Genomic DNA, 18369 nt, shown 5'->3' on the forward strand with positions numbered 1-18369 from the left:
TTGTTATACAAAGTTCAGAATTTACTCATTCAATACGTACTACACTATTATTATAGCAACTTTGATAATATTCCCACAACCAAAGTCGAGCGAACCGAGTGTTTGAGAGCTTTATAATAAATGCATGTGCACACCACTCACAAAAATTCTCCATCAGCGGCCGTCCCAAACACTTGTACCAAAATCTCATCAACAAATCCAACCATTTTTCTATGAAGTCCTTTAAGTATAATAACAATACAAAACACATATAAACCTATTTAAATATGTTACCTAGTCTTTGAAAAGTGTAAAAAATATCCTAAAACTTACCATCTGATCGGATAATACATAACTAGACAGATTAATTTGGCCTAAAATCGCCAAATGAACCTGACAAGCCTTCTTTAATCAAAATTAGGTCCGGCCAAAGAAACGCTGATAAAACTGTGCAATAAAAGGTAGCACCATTAGGCCATGCGGATTTCACTAGAAAAAAGTGCACATTTCACCAGTCTATGGCACTATCCAATTGCCGAATGTTACTGTAATTAGCGTAGAAGTACTGAAAAGTAATCGTCATTGTCATCAGATTTTGTTGATGATACTACGGGTGTGCCCAATATTGCGGTACTGCCAAGCCATTTTTAATCTTTTTCAAAAACATTTAATTATAAGAATAATTATTCGATTTTATAAGATTATTATAAAATTTTATTATAAAAATAGTCATTCAAATTTATAAGATTGAAGTATATAGTGCCCGAGGGTGTGCAATATGTTAATGTTATTATTTTTCTAAACATTTTGTTGATGATACTACGGCTGTGCCTAATATCGCGGCACTGCCAAGCAATTTTTAATATCTTGCAAAAATATTAAAATATTTTGCAAGATTAAAATATTTTCCTATTGCAGGGGAGAGATATAAAGATGTAATCTTTTTCTTTCATTTTTCCCTTTTGTTGTACATAATAACACCCTGTAGATTACAGCTACCATTGCGGCTACCATTGCGGTTTTCCTATTGTACTGCAGTGCCATTTGACTGCTAATATTCCATTTCTCAACCAGCAGTACTCTTTCTTTTTTCCAATACATTTTGATCATGGGCTGTATGACATGGGAATTTCTAGTATATATTATAAGGTATCATTATTTGCCGTAATGTATGTAATACCATTTAATGCAGCATATTATACCTTGATGTAACATAAAACATTATAGCATACTACAATATAATAATGTAATTATAATACACAGTAATATGATATAATCCAACATAAACTCTATGATGCTCTTCACTATAATATTCACTAGAATTAAAGTCGCAGCCATCTGTTCCAAGCTATGGCTGACTTCGTAAACTTCATTATCATGTGAAATTTAAATTATAATATAAAACTGAAGAACATAGAATATAGGTGTTTTTGCTCGTAACTTTGAAGGGAGAACTGATCTCGTAAATGATACTATTATGCTTACATGATCAAAAATAATAATGACTTATTATTACACTGGTCAGGCCCTGTGTGAGCGAGACTCCTATGTGGGAGGCATGCAAATACTTTGAGGGACAAGAAAGGAAACTGATGTATATGTCAAGAAAAAAGCACGAGGGTCTGAGCGTAACAAAACAAAAAACACAATAAAGAGATCTACAGAGACAATTTTGAGAAACTACATGTAAAGCTCATCTGAAGATGAATGTAAAAGAAGATTCCGACACCAGCTCAATGGTGAAACTTGCTGATGACATTTCATTAGAGCAGTTTTACAACAACTTTTCACTTCAACTATTTTTAAACTTCACAAAAATAGCAGTTCAATTTAATTTTACACTGAATAGCTATACGCCAAAAGCTGGAATAAGCTACACAGCACAGCACTTGTCTGTGTGTAGCAGAAACGAATAATTTAGTTAAATAAAACAACATAGTTGTAACAGACATTGATAGTCATATAGTAAGTTTGAATTGGTTTTTTGGTTCTGAATTTTTCTATTGAAGCACAAAAATAAGATAAAAACTCATGTCATTGCATTATCCATAACTGTGAGACATTACAGCATATTTTGTAAATATTGCCCCTTAGAGACAGAAATAAAAAAAACCCTAAATATAAATATCTTAACTCATGTTGCCAAGGTCCAGAACTTCAAGTGATCAGTTTCAACACAACACCTTACTAATAACTATATCCTATAATGGCTCAGTATAAATGCAAGCATTGCGGTTAATTGGTAAATTCGGTAGGTTGCTATGACCATAAATCAATTGTCAAAAACAGGTTCATTTTCTGTATATGGTGAAGAATAGTCTGCCACAAAAAATAATGCAAATGTCATAGATTGGAAAAGTAGATTGCAAAAATATAAACATGCAATTTCTGTAAATACTTGTGTATAAATTTGGTAATAAAGTGGCAACATAGTTTTTTCAGCTTCAATATTTGCCATAGGGCTAGCACTACTAATTTATAGAGTAAGTTAGTTTGATAAGTCAGTAGTACTAATATATAGACTAAGTTAGTTATATAAGTCACTAGTTCTAATATATAGACTAAGTTAGTTCTATAAGTAAGTAGTACACAGAGAGAAATTTTGATTGAATTCTAAATCATTAATAAATCTAAATTCAGGGTGACAAAACTGTACTCAAAATTGATTTAATTTGCATTTAATAATGATTTACCTATGCCAACGCATACTGTGGCTATTAAATCATATTATGATTGATAGCTGAGCTTTTGTACAGCTTTGCTAGTGCCTTTTCAATCATATTATGATTGATAGTCAAACTTTTGTACAGGTATGCTAGTGCTTTTTCAATCATATTATGATTGATAGTTGAGATGTTGCACAGGTATTCTAGTGCTTTTTCAATCATATAATGATTGATTGTTGAGCTGTGGTACAGGTATAATAGGGCTTCTTCAATCATATTATGATTGATAGTCGAGTTGTTGTACAGGGATGCTTTTTGTGGAGATAACCAAAACTAAATCATTCTGTGATTCAGTGCTGTGCTGCTATGGATGCTCCCTGTTCACTCATGGTACTGTCATTTTTAAATCACAATAAAATTGTAATTTTATACCAGGAGAAGACAATTACACACTTGAGTGAACTAATTACTATGAACTTCTTATTTTTATTTTCATGAAATACTGAGGTTAAATATATGTATAAGCAAGATATATTATGATAACTTTAAAGCTATAATATGAACAAAAAGGTTAAAAATGAATTGTTTTGCAATGAAGTATTTACATGTAAATGTTTACAAATAATTATAAAAGAGAAAATATTTTAATTGAGTACTAGCAACACCAGCCGAGATACCATCAGTTGGAGTTCTAGAGAAGCTGTTACTTGACTATCCCCATCATTTGAAGAAGTCTCATCTGCAATGCAGAGGTCGTTGTCATCAATGATGAGAGCAGCCTTAACAGACGTTCCACCAGAACCCCAACTGATGAATGGGCTTGGATGTGGTACCTCTGGTTAACCACAAACAAACACTTAACATAGGCCAGACATGCATCTACCTCAGTTGCCATCAGGAACACTGCTCCCGTTGGCAAAACCAGGTAGATGCATTCCTGTTCATTTGTCAATACAATGGCTCCTCTTGAGTTCAGTGAACTCAACAATGCCATGTTGAAAACCTTTCTTGAGAGAATATCTAGCTACATGTAGGTTTGAACAAACTGACGAATGAATATATTTATAATTCTCCAAATGTATAAATTGTTCATATGAATCAATCAAGGGGGCAGTGCCCAGATCTCAGCAAGGAAGGATGTCCAGTACTTTTTATTTATTGACTGTTAGTTTCCACTACCAAGTTCAAATCCAACGCTTCTGTCTAGTTCCAATTAGGGAACATATAATTTCATGAACTAACCCCAGCTTGATGCGGTTCAAAATACAATGCATTACATTTCTTAGCTCAGTTCACTAAACTGCCATGCAGGGCCGTATCCTTCTATACTGCGGTTTCTGCCATGGCAGTACCATTTTTTGAAACTCAAATCCTGGAATTCACGTCATTTTTGCTTGACTTCAACCCTTGGGCTAGGGAAAGGGTGTCGTTTATCGTTTATCGTTTTAATGTCGTTTATCGGTTGCGTGGAGAAACGAACTTTATGTCGCTTTCGGTAGACGTTTATAAAGCTGTCGTCTAGTAGCGTTAAACAAAGGATGTGAATGCTAGTAAGTTTTAAATATCATCAACAATATATTAGTCGATGAATTACAATATGAAACGATTATCTGAGAGGCGTTGCTTTGTGCTAAAAGCTAAAAATATCATGCCTTTTTGGAAAAGAATAAAAATTGAAAAACCTAGTCAACATAGGCTCGAATTTGAAAATGGTAAAATAAAAGTTATTTGATCCTGCGATCGTTAGTGATTTTTTGTCAGATCAGAATAAAATATAATTCAGATGATAGAAATGATGTGAATTTTTGAACTTTTATTATACTTGGAATATACAGAGAAAAACAATTGTTATGGTAGCTCACACGGCAACTTTATAGCGTTGGACTCTAGCAAATTGAATACTTGTAAGCATTTCATACAGAGACAATTGAACATGGTTGTATTTTTTATGTGTAACATATGTATTTAATATGTGTAACCAGATTAAAGTGGGAACAATTCTTGGTCTAAACTGCTGTAGATTGTGGAATCAATATTAAATGGCAACTGTCTGAAATTTGATTTATTTCAACAATGATTTAAAACAGATTCATGAGAAAGTATGTGATTGAATTTTGATAGTCCTGGCTGTCAAAAATTAATTAGCGATCATTATTAAATCAATCTTCAGTGTCAAATGATTGATTTTTTCATTTTGCTTCACTGATTTAAGAATGATCAGTTGTGATTGAAGTTTGAGTTGTCAGTTGAATGTAGGATAGACTCACTATTTACTCCAGCTCTAGATTAATTTGCCATTAATTATCATTATCAAATCATTTTGCAATCAGTATGGGTATGTGTTATGGGTAACAGTGATTTTTAGATCATTATCAACATTATATTAAATCTTAAGCCTGGCTAAATCAAATTACAATCATTTTTTTCTCTCTGTGTACTACTATATAGAGTAAGTTAGTTCTGTAAGTCAGTACTACTAATATATAGAGTAAGTTAGTTCTGTAAGTCAGTACTACTAATATATAGAATAAGTTAGTTCTGTAAGTCAGTAGTGGTAATATATAGAGTAAGTTAGCTCTATAAGTCAGTTGTGGTAATATATACACGTAGAGTAAGTTAGCTCTATAAGTTGGTAGACTAATACACAGAGTAAGTAAGCTTTACAAGCAAGTGCTACTGATGTACTGAATATGTTAGTTTGATAGAATTTAATAGGCCATTTTTCCTCAAGTTTTACATTGGCATAGAACTGTTATATAACACTTTGTGACAACATATTTGTGATGATTATTTTTATGACAGACAATGATACAAACAAACGTTAAAAAAGGTTTTCTAATACAGGCCATATTGTCAGCCATATTTGTTTGGTCTTGAATATAATATCAAATAAGGAATTATTCTCTAATGTCATGCATTTTATAAATTTAAAAAGTGACTAAGTCAAGGCTTTTCTAGCTAAAACTATTTGCTTTAGTCTTAAACCAAAAACAGCAGAATCAATCCTTTTCTTAATGAGTAGGTATCATTTTTACAAGAAAGTCCCCTGTCATACAGCCCACGACCAAAGTGATATTGGAAAAAAGAAAGGGTACTGGTGGTTGAGAAATGCAATATTACAAGTCAAATGGCACTGTGGTGCAATAGGATAACTGCAATGGTAGCTGTAATGTGCTGGGTGTTATTACGTACAACAAGCAGCGATAATGAAAAGAAAGGATTATATGTTTATATCTCTTCCCTGAAATGGGAGCAATGCAATAATAGAAGTAAAATGCACCGATATTATTAGAATAACCAATATTATTAGTATAGTAATACAGTAATAATAGAAAACCAATGCACAATTTTCTTTACATTTTAAAACGTCATAGCTAACAATATCACAAAGTTGTGATATTTATATAGATTTTTAGAGAATCTATTTAACAAAACTATTTAGAAAAAGTAATAACAGTAACATATTGCCCATCATCGATGTTGTTAATGTGACTATAACACTTCAATAGTCATCCAAACTTATAATTAATTATTGTACTAATCTCATAAGAATCAGAAAACAAAAAATATCATCATCATTTCCTTCACTTTCACTGCGTTGGACATCAGTTAGAATACCAAAGTACTCAAAAGTGTCTAAAATGTCAGTTACTTTAAAATAGGCAAAAAAGAAATGATTATATTTCAGTACTTTTATGTTAATTACAGAAACCTTTGGCAATGCGACAATGCTATAGACTGGTGAAATGTGGACATTATTTTTTGTGAAGTGCGCTCGACTTAATGGTTCTATTCTCTGTCGCTCGGCGTTTCGTTTGCCAGTCTTAATTTTGATAAAAGTGAAGCTTACCAAGTTTTAATAACGGTTTTCAGCCAAATTATTCTGTCAATTTGTGTATAATCCGTTCACATGGGTAAGTTTTATAATACTGCCGACACTTTTCAAAGACTTGGTAATATATTTAAATTGGTTTATATGTGTTTGTATCGTTATTATACTTAAACGACTCCACAGAAAAACGGTTAAAGTTGTTGATGGTACAAGATTTTGGTACAAGGGTTTGCAACGTTGTTGATGAATAATTTTCGTAAGTTGTGTGCACATGCATTTATCATAAAAACTCTCAAACATTCGCTCCGCTCGTTTGGTCGTGGGACAATGTTATCTGAAATAATCAAATACAATGTAGGAATGTTAGAGATCTTAAACAACCTCTAACAATTTCAATTTACGCAGCTATTCTATGCATCATCTTCCATTGCTGTTGGATTATTCAAATACCTTGGAAAAGTATTACTTTTTGTAATCATTAATGTTTTATTCTTTCATAAATACCACATCTACTTTCTAATGCTACATATTTATTGACTTGCTAAACATTGCTTTATTCAATGCATGATATACTCCTGCATGTTTCTGTAATTAAAACGGAAGTATATGCTGCCTATTCTACTAGTGCCGACCTTTTGACAATCAGTACTTTTGATTTCAAGTTGAGACATAGATGTATGTGATAGCCTGTTATGACACTGGTACAGATAAGAGACAAGGGTAACTAGGTCTAGGTTAAATAGTTGTTATTTCCGTACAATGGGAAGATGAACTGCAAAATGGTTTCATAAAATATCTGGTGAATTATGCTGCAATATTTATAACAGGACCCTTTCAACCGTACCAGTTATGGCTTAATTTTTTCTGCTAGACCAGTTTATTGAGAAGTGTCTTTTCTATTAAAACTTTATATTATCTGTATCTCAGGCATTCATGAAGTGGCAAGATCTGATGATGGCTGTCCAGGACTGTGATGGAATCTTCTGTCATAAACGCTTAATCGTTATTCATTGAAGTTTTCCTAGAAATTATTTTGTATAAAAAAGAATAACAAATTGATTTATGCATTGGGTTAGTGATGCACAATGATCCAGGGCCTACAGAAGATCAGGATATGTAACCACAAATTTTCTTTGACTCTAGAGATGATGCAAAGTCATAAGCGGTCTCTGCCAATTTTAGTGACTGGAAGAAAAGACAACTAGCAATATCTATAAACTTGCTAAGCGAACGTTTTTTAAAACAGAAATGTGTGTAAAAATAAAAATAATTGTCTTAAAAGAATGTTTTTGTCAATTCCCTAAAAAATACTGCAAACATACATGAGTGAAAAAATTGCCACACATTTTACCATGTAATTAATGAAGTATTGAGTGTTACTAAAGTTTTATCACTTTCAAGTACTTTACAACCATCAAGTATAAATTAATGATATATGTTGAACTCAGTTAAAACCATTGATCTTCAGCAGACAACATTAAGGTCTACCTGAAGAAATATTTTATTTATGATTTGTTTTGCGCATATTAAACAGTAAATTAGCTAACACCCAATACACACCAGAGTATACTTGAAAAAAAAACTTCAACAGTAGTGTAATAAAGTTTGGTGTTGGTGGAGGTTGGAAGCACTGACATTGTAAGCTTAAAATTACATTTGTTTCAATGAAATGAAGTGTTTACATACTTAAATTTAACTTTTTATTAATGACTTTTGCAGATGATCTAGGATAGACAGCTGTCAGAACTGATACCATGCACTTGCTAACAAAATGGGTGAATCATTAACCCATGTATGGTGTAATATTTCAACAATATGAGGATGTAAAAAATTACTTGACCCAATTTTCCATAAACGGAAGCTGATGCTCTGCAGAAGTATAAAAGCAGCAAGACATGAATACCAGTCACCAGAAGGTGCTGCTGCCTAAGGCAAGAGTATTACATATACAACTAGTCTTTGATTCTACTTAGGTGTTCAGGTTACTCTAAAAACTGAAACTTATTCAGTTAAGTAGTTATACAATTATACAATTTTGATGTAATAAAAGTAGCTTTTGTTAAAAAATTGGAGAAAAAGATTGGTAATAAATTATTGTATGAGAACTTCATTGTCTAGTATACCTTATTATTAGGTTATTACCGTATGATTGAAATTTTACATATAATATGGTGAGCAGTAAATTCAGCAATCTGAGTATAATTTGTTATTTGAGGTCTTTGACCTGTAAGTATTTTTGCCAGTTTTAGAATAAATTATAGAAAAAAGCTACATAGTCAAGCAACAGAAGCGTAATGATGTCATCCAAATATTGAGTGCTGTTATAGCAATATCTGCTCTGGTTGTGTCTGTCTACTCTCAAATAAGTTACCAGTTGTTAAAGAAGGATGTTGATCATTTAACCAGTAGACTAGATCAGCTAGAAAGAAATGGAATACAGGTGAGAAGTTATTAAATAGGTACATTAGATTAACTACAATTGAACTTAGTAACCGTCAAATTAAGAAAAGTGTATTCCTAACTGGTACAATTAGAAGTGTACAGCAGAGCCTAATTACTTTTACTTTTTTATAGACCTCTGAATGTTCACATGAGAGTATGTGTTTATTTGAAGACTAGTGTTTTTCACCATATTTGAATGTCTAAAAGTGCAGCTACATATAAATGACCAAAAACCTACAACTCTATATAACGCAACGTAAGAAAATGATGCCCAATTAAGGTACACTCTCTATAATATGGACAGTGGACATACACTTATGCCTAGCATAGATTCTTCTCTAGCCTAAATCTTGGTTTAAAGGAAAAAAATTAGGAAAGGATGTCAGATAAAATGTTAAATATTTGATCAAAAAATAAATGATGAGAAGACATTTCAGAAACCGAGGTTTATATGATTGTAATATTTGAAAATTTATATCTAGGTCTCAAGGATGTCTCCTACCGATATGGAGCATAGTATACAGACAAGATCATCAGAAGACGAAGATGTCGGTGATGGTTTGCAAAATCAATTATCATCAGGTAAGTTAGTAAAATTCTACAATCACTAAAGCAATGTTTTCATAGATCTTTTTTCAGTTTATGTAATAAAACAATATCTTAAACAAAGAAGTTATCAGCTTGCTAGCTTCATTCAATATGTAGAGCCACACACTGTATTGTGTAAGCAGTGAATTTGTTCAGTGACCTAGCTCTACACTAGATATATGTTTTTTTTTAATTTAATTACTGTTGTTATCTTGAAAGTATAATGAAAAAGAAGTTGTTTTCTCAATGCACTACTAACATAATCAGATAACTCTTAATTGATAGATAAGAAGCTTAGAGTGGCGCATGAAAGGAGTTATTAAATGACCTTGGTATATCATAAACTGACACTACTTTAGGCCTGTGCACCTAACAAATTGGTTACGCGCTTCATCTGCTCAAAACATTGAATAGATATAAAAGTTTAAAATTTAGTTTAAATTAAGTTTAACTATAATGAAGCTTTATTAAACATATACACTTTACTAGCGAAATCAGTGTTGGTCAGAAGAGCAAAGCTCACCAACACAAATAAACTTAAAAAGCATTGAGTGGTAAATGTCGTAACTAAACAAAGACTTGCAATCAATTAGGACTTGATGATGTCATGACATGTTGAATCAGAGCTAGATATGCAGTGAGTTTTGAATGTACACATGTTTGTGACATCAGTAGAGTCGCTTAAGAACTTGTTTGCACAGTTGATAAAAGTTGTGTTGACAGACATAAGAAAGTCTTTGAAAACTTTAATTTCATCCTCTTCTTACTTTAGTGCTAGTTTGTTCTGTATTGATTAAATACTCACTAAGCATTCCTAAAAGTTTTTCCAAAAAGTCCTCTAGTTTTAAATTGTTTTAACCGGAAGCATTTTCAAATTATTTTGATTTCATAAAAAACTACAGTATCAAAAATGATAGCAAAAACCTTTGTTGCATATTTTACCAGCAGGGCATTTTCCATACCTAAGAGGACCTCCAGGAAGAGATGGGAGGGATGGTAGAGATGGTAGAGATGCTAGAGATTGTGAAGTTTCAGATCTGACTGACCTTAGAGGGAGGGTTGGAAAATTGGTAAACCAGACCAAGTCTGTTGTAGCACGATCATCTGACGGGCACGCTGATAATGGTATGTTTCCGATATTTAGCAGGTTGAACATCATTTTTTTAAAAACACTTGACATCCATGAAAGGTAAAACAGTTCATATTAGTCTGGAGTAAAGTATTAGAATAATAAAAATGAGTATTGCACCACAAAGCTTTATACTATTTCCTGTGATAAGAAACGCCGATATTATTTTCGGAAGAACTCCTACAAGAGTTTAACCAAACTATTGCTCATGGATTGCTGAGTCTCCTCCAAAGAAACAACAGAAAGTTGGAAGAAATTGAAGAACAACTGCAAGCAAATGAGGAGTGGAGTGAACTCTCTTCAGATGGTTAGTTGAGTTTCTCTTTTGCCTAAAAGATTGAAGATTCGGTATCGAGTAGAATTTGAACGTTAATAAAAGCACTATTTTAAAAGCAGCAGAAATCTTTCTCTTGGTAGATAAAATAGGTGATCTTTGGTAAAAAAAACGATGAATTCTCTACTTCCTATTTTGTAAAAAACATTTCGGTGCTAACTGGAAAAGTATGAGACGTAGATCTGTGATAGAAAATGTTGACAATTAGGCTTTACTTCTATTAACATTAGGAACTTTGTATTGTGGAAATTTTATTAACAAAGTTGGAAACTTTTTTAACCTGGAACTTGATAATTTTGAACTTGATAATTACCCGTGTCACCCGTGCTGGTGACACGGGTAATTACATATATGGAGCAGAGTACCAGACTAGCTCTAATATATTTCCCAGTCGTATGCATGACCAGAATGTACCATGTTCCAGATGCTACCTTCCTAGCAGGTCTACAACTATTATGATTCCTGCTAAAAGAACTTGTCCATCATCTTGGAATAAGGTGAACTACCACATATCATCCGATCATTTCATAATTGAAAGCTATGAAAACTTTTATAAAAATTGGAAACTCTGTAACATGTAACTTGATTTTTTTTGTAGCTGACATACAACCAGCTTCTGGAGGAGGAAGTTCATACATCAGATGGGGCAGAAAATCATGTGATAACTCCTCAGAGCTCCTCTACACAGGTTGGTTACGGAAAACATATACTACATTCTAGTTCCTTGCAGCTCACTTTATCAAGCAAAGAGAGTGACTAGCCATTCATTTAAATTATCATTAATTTTCTGAATAAATAGAATATATTGTTTGTGTCATCAGTTATTTCAAGTGCTGGATAATATGGCATTCACTTAGATATCCTGATTTCTTGATGTATCCTACAGGACTAGCAGCAGGACAACACTATAGCAATGAAGGAGGCTCATCTGTCTATACATGTCTCCCATCAGAGCCAGAGTATAACTCATATTTAGCTGGTGACCAGGGTAACTACATATATGGATCAGAGTACCAGACCGGCTCTTATATATTTCCCAGTCGTATGCATGACCAGAATGTACCCTGTTCCAGATGCTACCTCCCTAGCAGATCTACAACAATTATGATACCTGCTAAAAGGACTTGTCCATCATCTTGGAATAAGGTGAATTACCATCTATCCTCCTATATAAGCCTATATTGCGCATAGGCTGATATTAGAAAGGACAGTTTCAAAACAGCGATTTGGTTTTAAAAATTTGGTGGGTTCCTGTGTCCTATTACATATTACATATAAGCTGTATCAAGTACATTAGCAAGGAAGTAAATATTTGCTAGCATCATACACAGGATAATATAGCACTATACAGTATTTTTGCAGCAAGTTCTTTTAGATGCTCATTATGACACAAGAGGTTTTTAGCTTGAATGTAATTATTATCATACTACCATAATAAAAAGTCGTTTTCTCATTTTTATTTTAAAACTAAGTAGACAACTCCCAATGGAGTTAAAAAATCTGAATCAGAAAGAAAATAGAAGAAGATTGGCATTAATATAAATAAACATGTAATTAAGTCAGTAATTATAGAAATGTGACTGGTTATTAAATATAAAAACTAAGCTCGTTTTTGTTTAGGAGTATGAAGGATATCTGATGTCTGGACACCCCAGTCACAAAAGAGGCTACAATTATGTCTGCATGGACAACGAACCAGAAGCCTTAACTGGATCACATGCTAACACCGATGGAGCCTTGTTCTATTTTGTTCAAGGAAGCTGCAACCAGCTTAGATATTGCCCACCTTACATAGAAGGAGCAGAACTAGCTTGTGTTGTTTGTTCTAAATAGCATACTTCCTGAACACTGAGTTCATAAGATAATTGATAGTGACAGTGAAACTTTAATGATTTAATATTCTCCTAACCTTGCTAGCTGATTATATAACTTGTTATGCAGATTGAAGAAACCGACAAAGTAATCGGCAATCCCAAATATTGCTACCCAATATTAGTGTTCCTTATTTTATCTAATATATTTACCGATGTAGTTACTAATAAACAAAATATAGTAATAGTTTAGGCATAGTTATATTCATTCCTCAAAGGCACAATAATCATAGATATACTAGAAATTCCCCTGTCATACAGCCTACGACCAAATTAATAATTGAAAAAGGAAATGGTACTGCTGGTTGTCGAAAAAGTTGTTGTCAGCAGGAATTGACTGCGTATAGTTTAAATGAGAGTGGTTCGAGATGAAATAAAATAAATTTGAGAGAGCATGACTCCAAAAAGGTGCAACTAACAATTTCAACTAATATAGATAAGTTAGATAAGTAAAGTGTTTTTGTTAAAGGTCACACAGTCTAAATTATACATACATGTAAGTGTATAAGGGTACACCCAGTACACGTGAGCTGTGATATGTTGTTGTCAAGTCTGCCTAGAAATATGTTATGCAGTTTTTAAAAATCAGGACACTCTAGAGATTAAAAACAAGGAATGTGATGGAAAAAGCAGCATTGAGAAGAGCAATATTGTTTTGTGCAATATTTGGCGCAAGATTTTCATGGTCAACGATGTCCATAAAATCATGATTATCATCTGGAAACAGAGGGGCTGCAAAGTCCATGTCATTTACACTACATCGCCTACATCATCTACTAAATAATTCTCTGAATCAGATGAATTGTTGTTGTTATTATTTTGAGTAGCGTGTTGTTGAACATTAGCATTTTATGTTGATGATTGCTGTGTGGACTTTCTATTTCTCCTCCTCCGTAATAATTGAGAGACACGAGGACGACTACTGCGACGTCGTGGTGTTCCGGATGGTTGTATGTCTATGGTAGTTGTCAAGTTGTTTTGAAGTGAAATTCAAAAAGTCAGTTATGCAAAACAAAAGGTTGTATAAAAATCAGACCTAATCTACTACTGTCTCAAACCTATGTTTTACAACAATAAAAAAATATTAATTAAAGCTGTAGGTCTAACCTACTGTACGTAATTTAACTAAAAACAGCATTAATGAAATATGCTGATTATATCTCTGAATTGTAAAATTAAAAGTAAAACAGCAAGCTGCCGTGTAATATAAACTGTGTAATATACACAGTTTGAAAGTTGGTTGTGTTGAATGTAGAATGGTTTTGACAGCAATCTGTAATAGACAGTAAGCATTAGAATTCACCCGTCTAGAAGTTTTATGCAACCTGGAGTAAAATAAAGAAATATTCTTGTCACAAAAGGTCATTGTAGTTTGGGCCTGAGCTTGTACAAAAGATGTAAAGAAATTTGGCTAATGTTCTAAATGATTTAATGCAACGTTCAGGTAACTGGACAAAAAACATAGGCTAATAAACTGTGTACCAAATTTTTGTACCTGTGAATCGGTCTACGTCTCAAACGATCTATATTAATTATAGAAACCTTCGGCAATTGGACAATGCAATAAAATATTAAGAAGTTGTGATATTTATTTAGATTTCTGAATTTATAAGATTTAGATTTCTAAATTAACCATCGACCACTATATACTTGGACTTTGTAAATTCAATAGATTATTCTTATAATTAAATCTTATAATAATCTTATAACATTAAACCATTAAATCAAATAATAAAATCAGCAAAAAACGATTACCTTTCAGTACTTCTACGTTAATTACAGAAACCTTCAGAAATTGGAAAATGCCATAGACTGGTGAAATGTGCACGTTTTTCTCGTGAAATGTGCACGGCTTGATAGTTCTACTATCTGTCACACAGCTTTATTGGTGTTTTGTTTGCCGGTTTTAATTTTGATTAAAAACGTCTTGTCAGGCTTTAATGGCAATTTTAGGCACGATTATTCTGTTTAGTTATGTATTATTCGATCAGATGGGTAAGTTTGAGGATATTGTCTCAACTTTTCAAAGATTTTGTAACACATTTAGCCCTTTCGTGGGCGAATTTTCAAAACTAATTCAAACTCCCATGGGCGAATTAATTAATTTTCCAAAAAATCAATTTTTTTTAAAAGGTTCATACACTTTTCTGTGTGTTATTCTGTGCATATATCTATGTTTAAAGGTGCATAAGTATACATGTATATGTCCATAGTGTATTGGATCCTGCGACCAACACGTAGAGGCGACCTGAGTCGGCTTACTCTACCGGTCTGCATTCAACCTCCACAGGGGCCGTGTAAGTATTGCCCGTAGACCAACACGCGGAGGCGACTAGGTCGACTTACACCACCGGCCTATTACAACCACCTACACCAGGAATTGCTCCCTGGGAGATATTATGCTCGTTCGACAGGGTCGACCTGAGGTCGACGGGGTCGACAGTGTATCTATAACCCTACTCCCAAAGCACAGTCCGAAGGACTGAGGCTTGGAGTACGTAAGTGCTCAGTGTGATTCTGTATTGCGCAAGGTAACAGAAGAGTGTTGGTCCAAATGCAAAGCATGTATTGAACGAACTTATTGGGCCGAAGCACGGCCTTAAATATAATCAGATATGCAAATGAGGTGGCTAGGGCCAACCTCCTCTAGGGGCGTGACTACATAAAAGAACAACAAGAGAACACAACTCTAATGACAATAAGCAAAAAGGAGATGGTAATGCATGTTTCCATCACACACGCCGCCCCTATAGACGACTACCGGCTATATATAAAACCACAAGAAAAGAAAAAAAAGATACAAGAAATATAGGAAAACACCAACTAACTACAACAAAACAAAAAAAATAAGGAAGTATAATAATAGGAGAGACACCAATTACTAAACGTACCAAGAGAAATACTGATAAACCATGTCGACCGTGTCATCTAGGAGGTCGACATGCGATTCGCCAGGTCCTCCAGACGACGAGCCGCCCGTCGGAGGTTGGAGGCCTCCTCTCGCAAAGCGTCCACTGTGACCCGGGGTCGTACGTCCCCTAGCCGGCTCTGGATACTGCCTATCGTCGTCAATCTTCTAGGGGCTGGGACCGGTCGTTCTAGCTTGGGCGGACTGCACCACTTCTTCTTCGGGGGAGAGGGGAGAGGTGCCTGGGGCCCTCTTCGCGTAGGCGGCTTGGTTTTAATTGGCCCGTAGGGTGTGGGCTTTTCGAAGGCTGGAGGATTATTTAATTGTACCTTTTTGCTCCAGGCCGGGTAGCTATTTCGGTCGACCTCGTATATAGTAATTCCTTTTTCACCGTGAGCCTTCCAAACTTCGGCATCCTTAATCCGAGCCTGATGTTTTGCAATAGTATCTCGAGATGTGGAGTTTCTCCCACATTTGCAGAAAAAGCGTGTAAAATGTTGGGCGATGTGAATTCTGCGCCGTCGAGGGGTAGAGAGTAGTTGTTGGCATAAGGGACAGCTAGTACCTTTCTCTCGACATAGTTTCGAGATCGTTTTAGCTGTCTCCGCCGCGATCCATTTGGTCGGTAGTGGGGAGTGTGGAACGTGATTATTCAAAGGATCCGTTTCTGAGTCATCCAGGGTTTCACCCGGCGCTGGGTGGAGCTCCAGTGGCATGATCTTTACTTCGGGCAATAGGGGTAAAGCTCCGATGATCGGTGCAGCCTTCTTCACGGTTTCTTTAGTGACTTCCATGTTGAGAAAAGATATAGGTGTGTGCGCCTCGAGTTGGTAACAAGTAATGAGCGCGTTCTGTCTGGGACCCAAAATGGCCGCCTTCTGACCTTGAACTCCGAGGGCTTCTCCCGATTGGACGGTGCTAGTGTCGTAATCGGCCAAGTACGCGGGAGGCCTCCTGATTCGTTGGGGCCGTGGTGCATCCCCAGCCCCGGTATCACTAGCCTGGGCTCCCGTATTTTCCGTGGCTCTTTCCTCCTGGGGTATCAACTCGCCGCCAGGGTCGGGGTCAATCATCGAGGTAGGATTGTGTTCCCCTGGGGGGACCAAGGAATCTCCCCTGGGAAATCGAAGTGCTTCTGACCTTCCTGGCGACTGAGGTATTCGCAACTCCGTCAGTTGGCTAGGCAGGGGCAACTCTGGAATAACGACTTCTGGGTTATCGTTTCCTCGTGCGATTTGCCTTCTGGGTCGACCCCTCATGTTGGGACGGCGAGCAGGCTCGACTTCAACCGGGGCTCGTCCTTGTTGCACCGGACTGGGGCGACAGAGTCGTAACCTTCCCTCCGCTTGGATAGATCGCTGTCCATACCTCTCTATTTCGTAAGTATGGTTTTCGTGACTCCTTAACACGCGATAGGGCCCCAAGTACTTGGCTGCTAGCTTCGGGTTTTCCCCTCTTCTCCGCCGCTTGCTTAGCAACCACACGAGGTCACCCTCATTGAATAACGGAGGCTCTCTCGCATCAGTTGACACAATTTCTTTTTGCCTATCTCGGAGGAGAGTGTGGGCTTGTATCAACCGGTCGTGGACAGTCTGCACATACTCATGTATGCTTGCGAATGATTCTAGTCTGTTCCCATACAGCAACTGGTCAGGAAGACGTAGTTCCCGACCCAACATCAGATAGTTGGGTGTTTCTTTAGTGGCGGAGTGTGGTAACCCTCGCAGCGTCCGCATGATTTGTGGCAGTAACTGGTCCCAATCTTCCTGTCCTCTGCCCAGCAAGAGAGCTCGTAGGGAGTCACCCAACACACGATTGTTTCTCTCAACCACCCCATTCCCTTCGGGGTGGTACGGGGTGGTCCGAGATTTATCGACTCCCCACAAGTCGCATAGCTCCTGGAATAACGAGGACTCGAATTGGCTCCCCTGGTCGGTATGGATAATCTCGGGTAGCCCGAAGTAACTAAATATCCTCTCGTCTAGGATCTGGGCTACCGTTGGGGCTGTAGCGTCGGGGATGGCTAAAGCATCTGACCACCTAGTGAAATGATCAGTGAGTACCAACACCCAACTATTTCCTCGAGGGGTCGGAGGCAGGGGTCCCACCAAGTCTACGGCTAGGCGTTGCCATGGCCTCCCGGCGTACAGCCGTTGTCTATTCCCGGAGGTCCGCCCCTTTCCTGTTTTGGCCCTCTGGCAAACTTCGCAAGAGAGGACTGCTCTCCGGATATCTCCGGCCATACCCGGCCAATACCAGTCCAATTGGACGCGTTTCAAGGTCTTCTCCACACCGCAGTGTGTTTGCTCGTGGGCTTTCCACAGGATTTCCTGTCTCAATGTTTTCGGGCATACCACCACCACCTTTTCTCGCCCATTCTGGGTGAGATGGAGGGTCAACACGCCCGACTCGTCGAGCTGGAGCTGGTGAAACATCCGGGCCAATCGCTGCAGCTCGGGGCTGCCTACTCGTAGCACGGCCTCTTCCACTCCTCTCCGGTTCCTGACGGCCTGGTAAATGACCCCTAGGTCGGTAGCGGCTCTCTGTTGTAGTGCCCGTACTTCATCCAGCGGAGTTTGTACCACCGTCAGTTGTTCTGGAACCTTTTGGACTACACTTT

The 18369-nt window shown here is 36.3% G+C and overlaps 2 protein-coding genes across 2 annotated transcripts in view; both read right to left on the reverse strand.

Moving 5' to 3' along the window:
- LOC137390495 (caspase-6-like) overlaps positions 1–18369 on the reverse strand; it is a 528030-nt gene that overhangs the window by 477629 nt on the left and 32032 nt on the right. The gene's annotated exons all lie outside the window — the stretch shown is intronic.
- Positions 11976–18369, reverse strand: part of LOC137392155 (uncharacterized) — a 35493-nt gene continuing 29099 nt past the window's right edge. The window contains exon 5 of the mRNA XM_068078787.1: positions 11976–12063. Within this exon, the coding sequence (XP_067934888.1) occupies positions 11976–12063 (88 nt within the window). The remainder of the gene's footprint in view (positions 12064–18369) is intronic.

The sequence above is a fragment of the Watersipora subatra genome, chromosome 3 (assembly GCF_963576615.1).
Source record: "Watersipora subatra chromosome 3, tzWatSuba1.1, whole genome shotgun sequence".
NCBI classification, from domain to species: Eukaryota; Metazoa; Bryozoa; class Gymnolaemata; order Cheilostomatida; family Watersiporidae; genus Watersipora; species Watersipora subatra.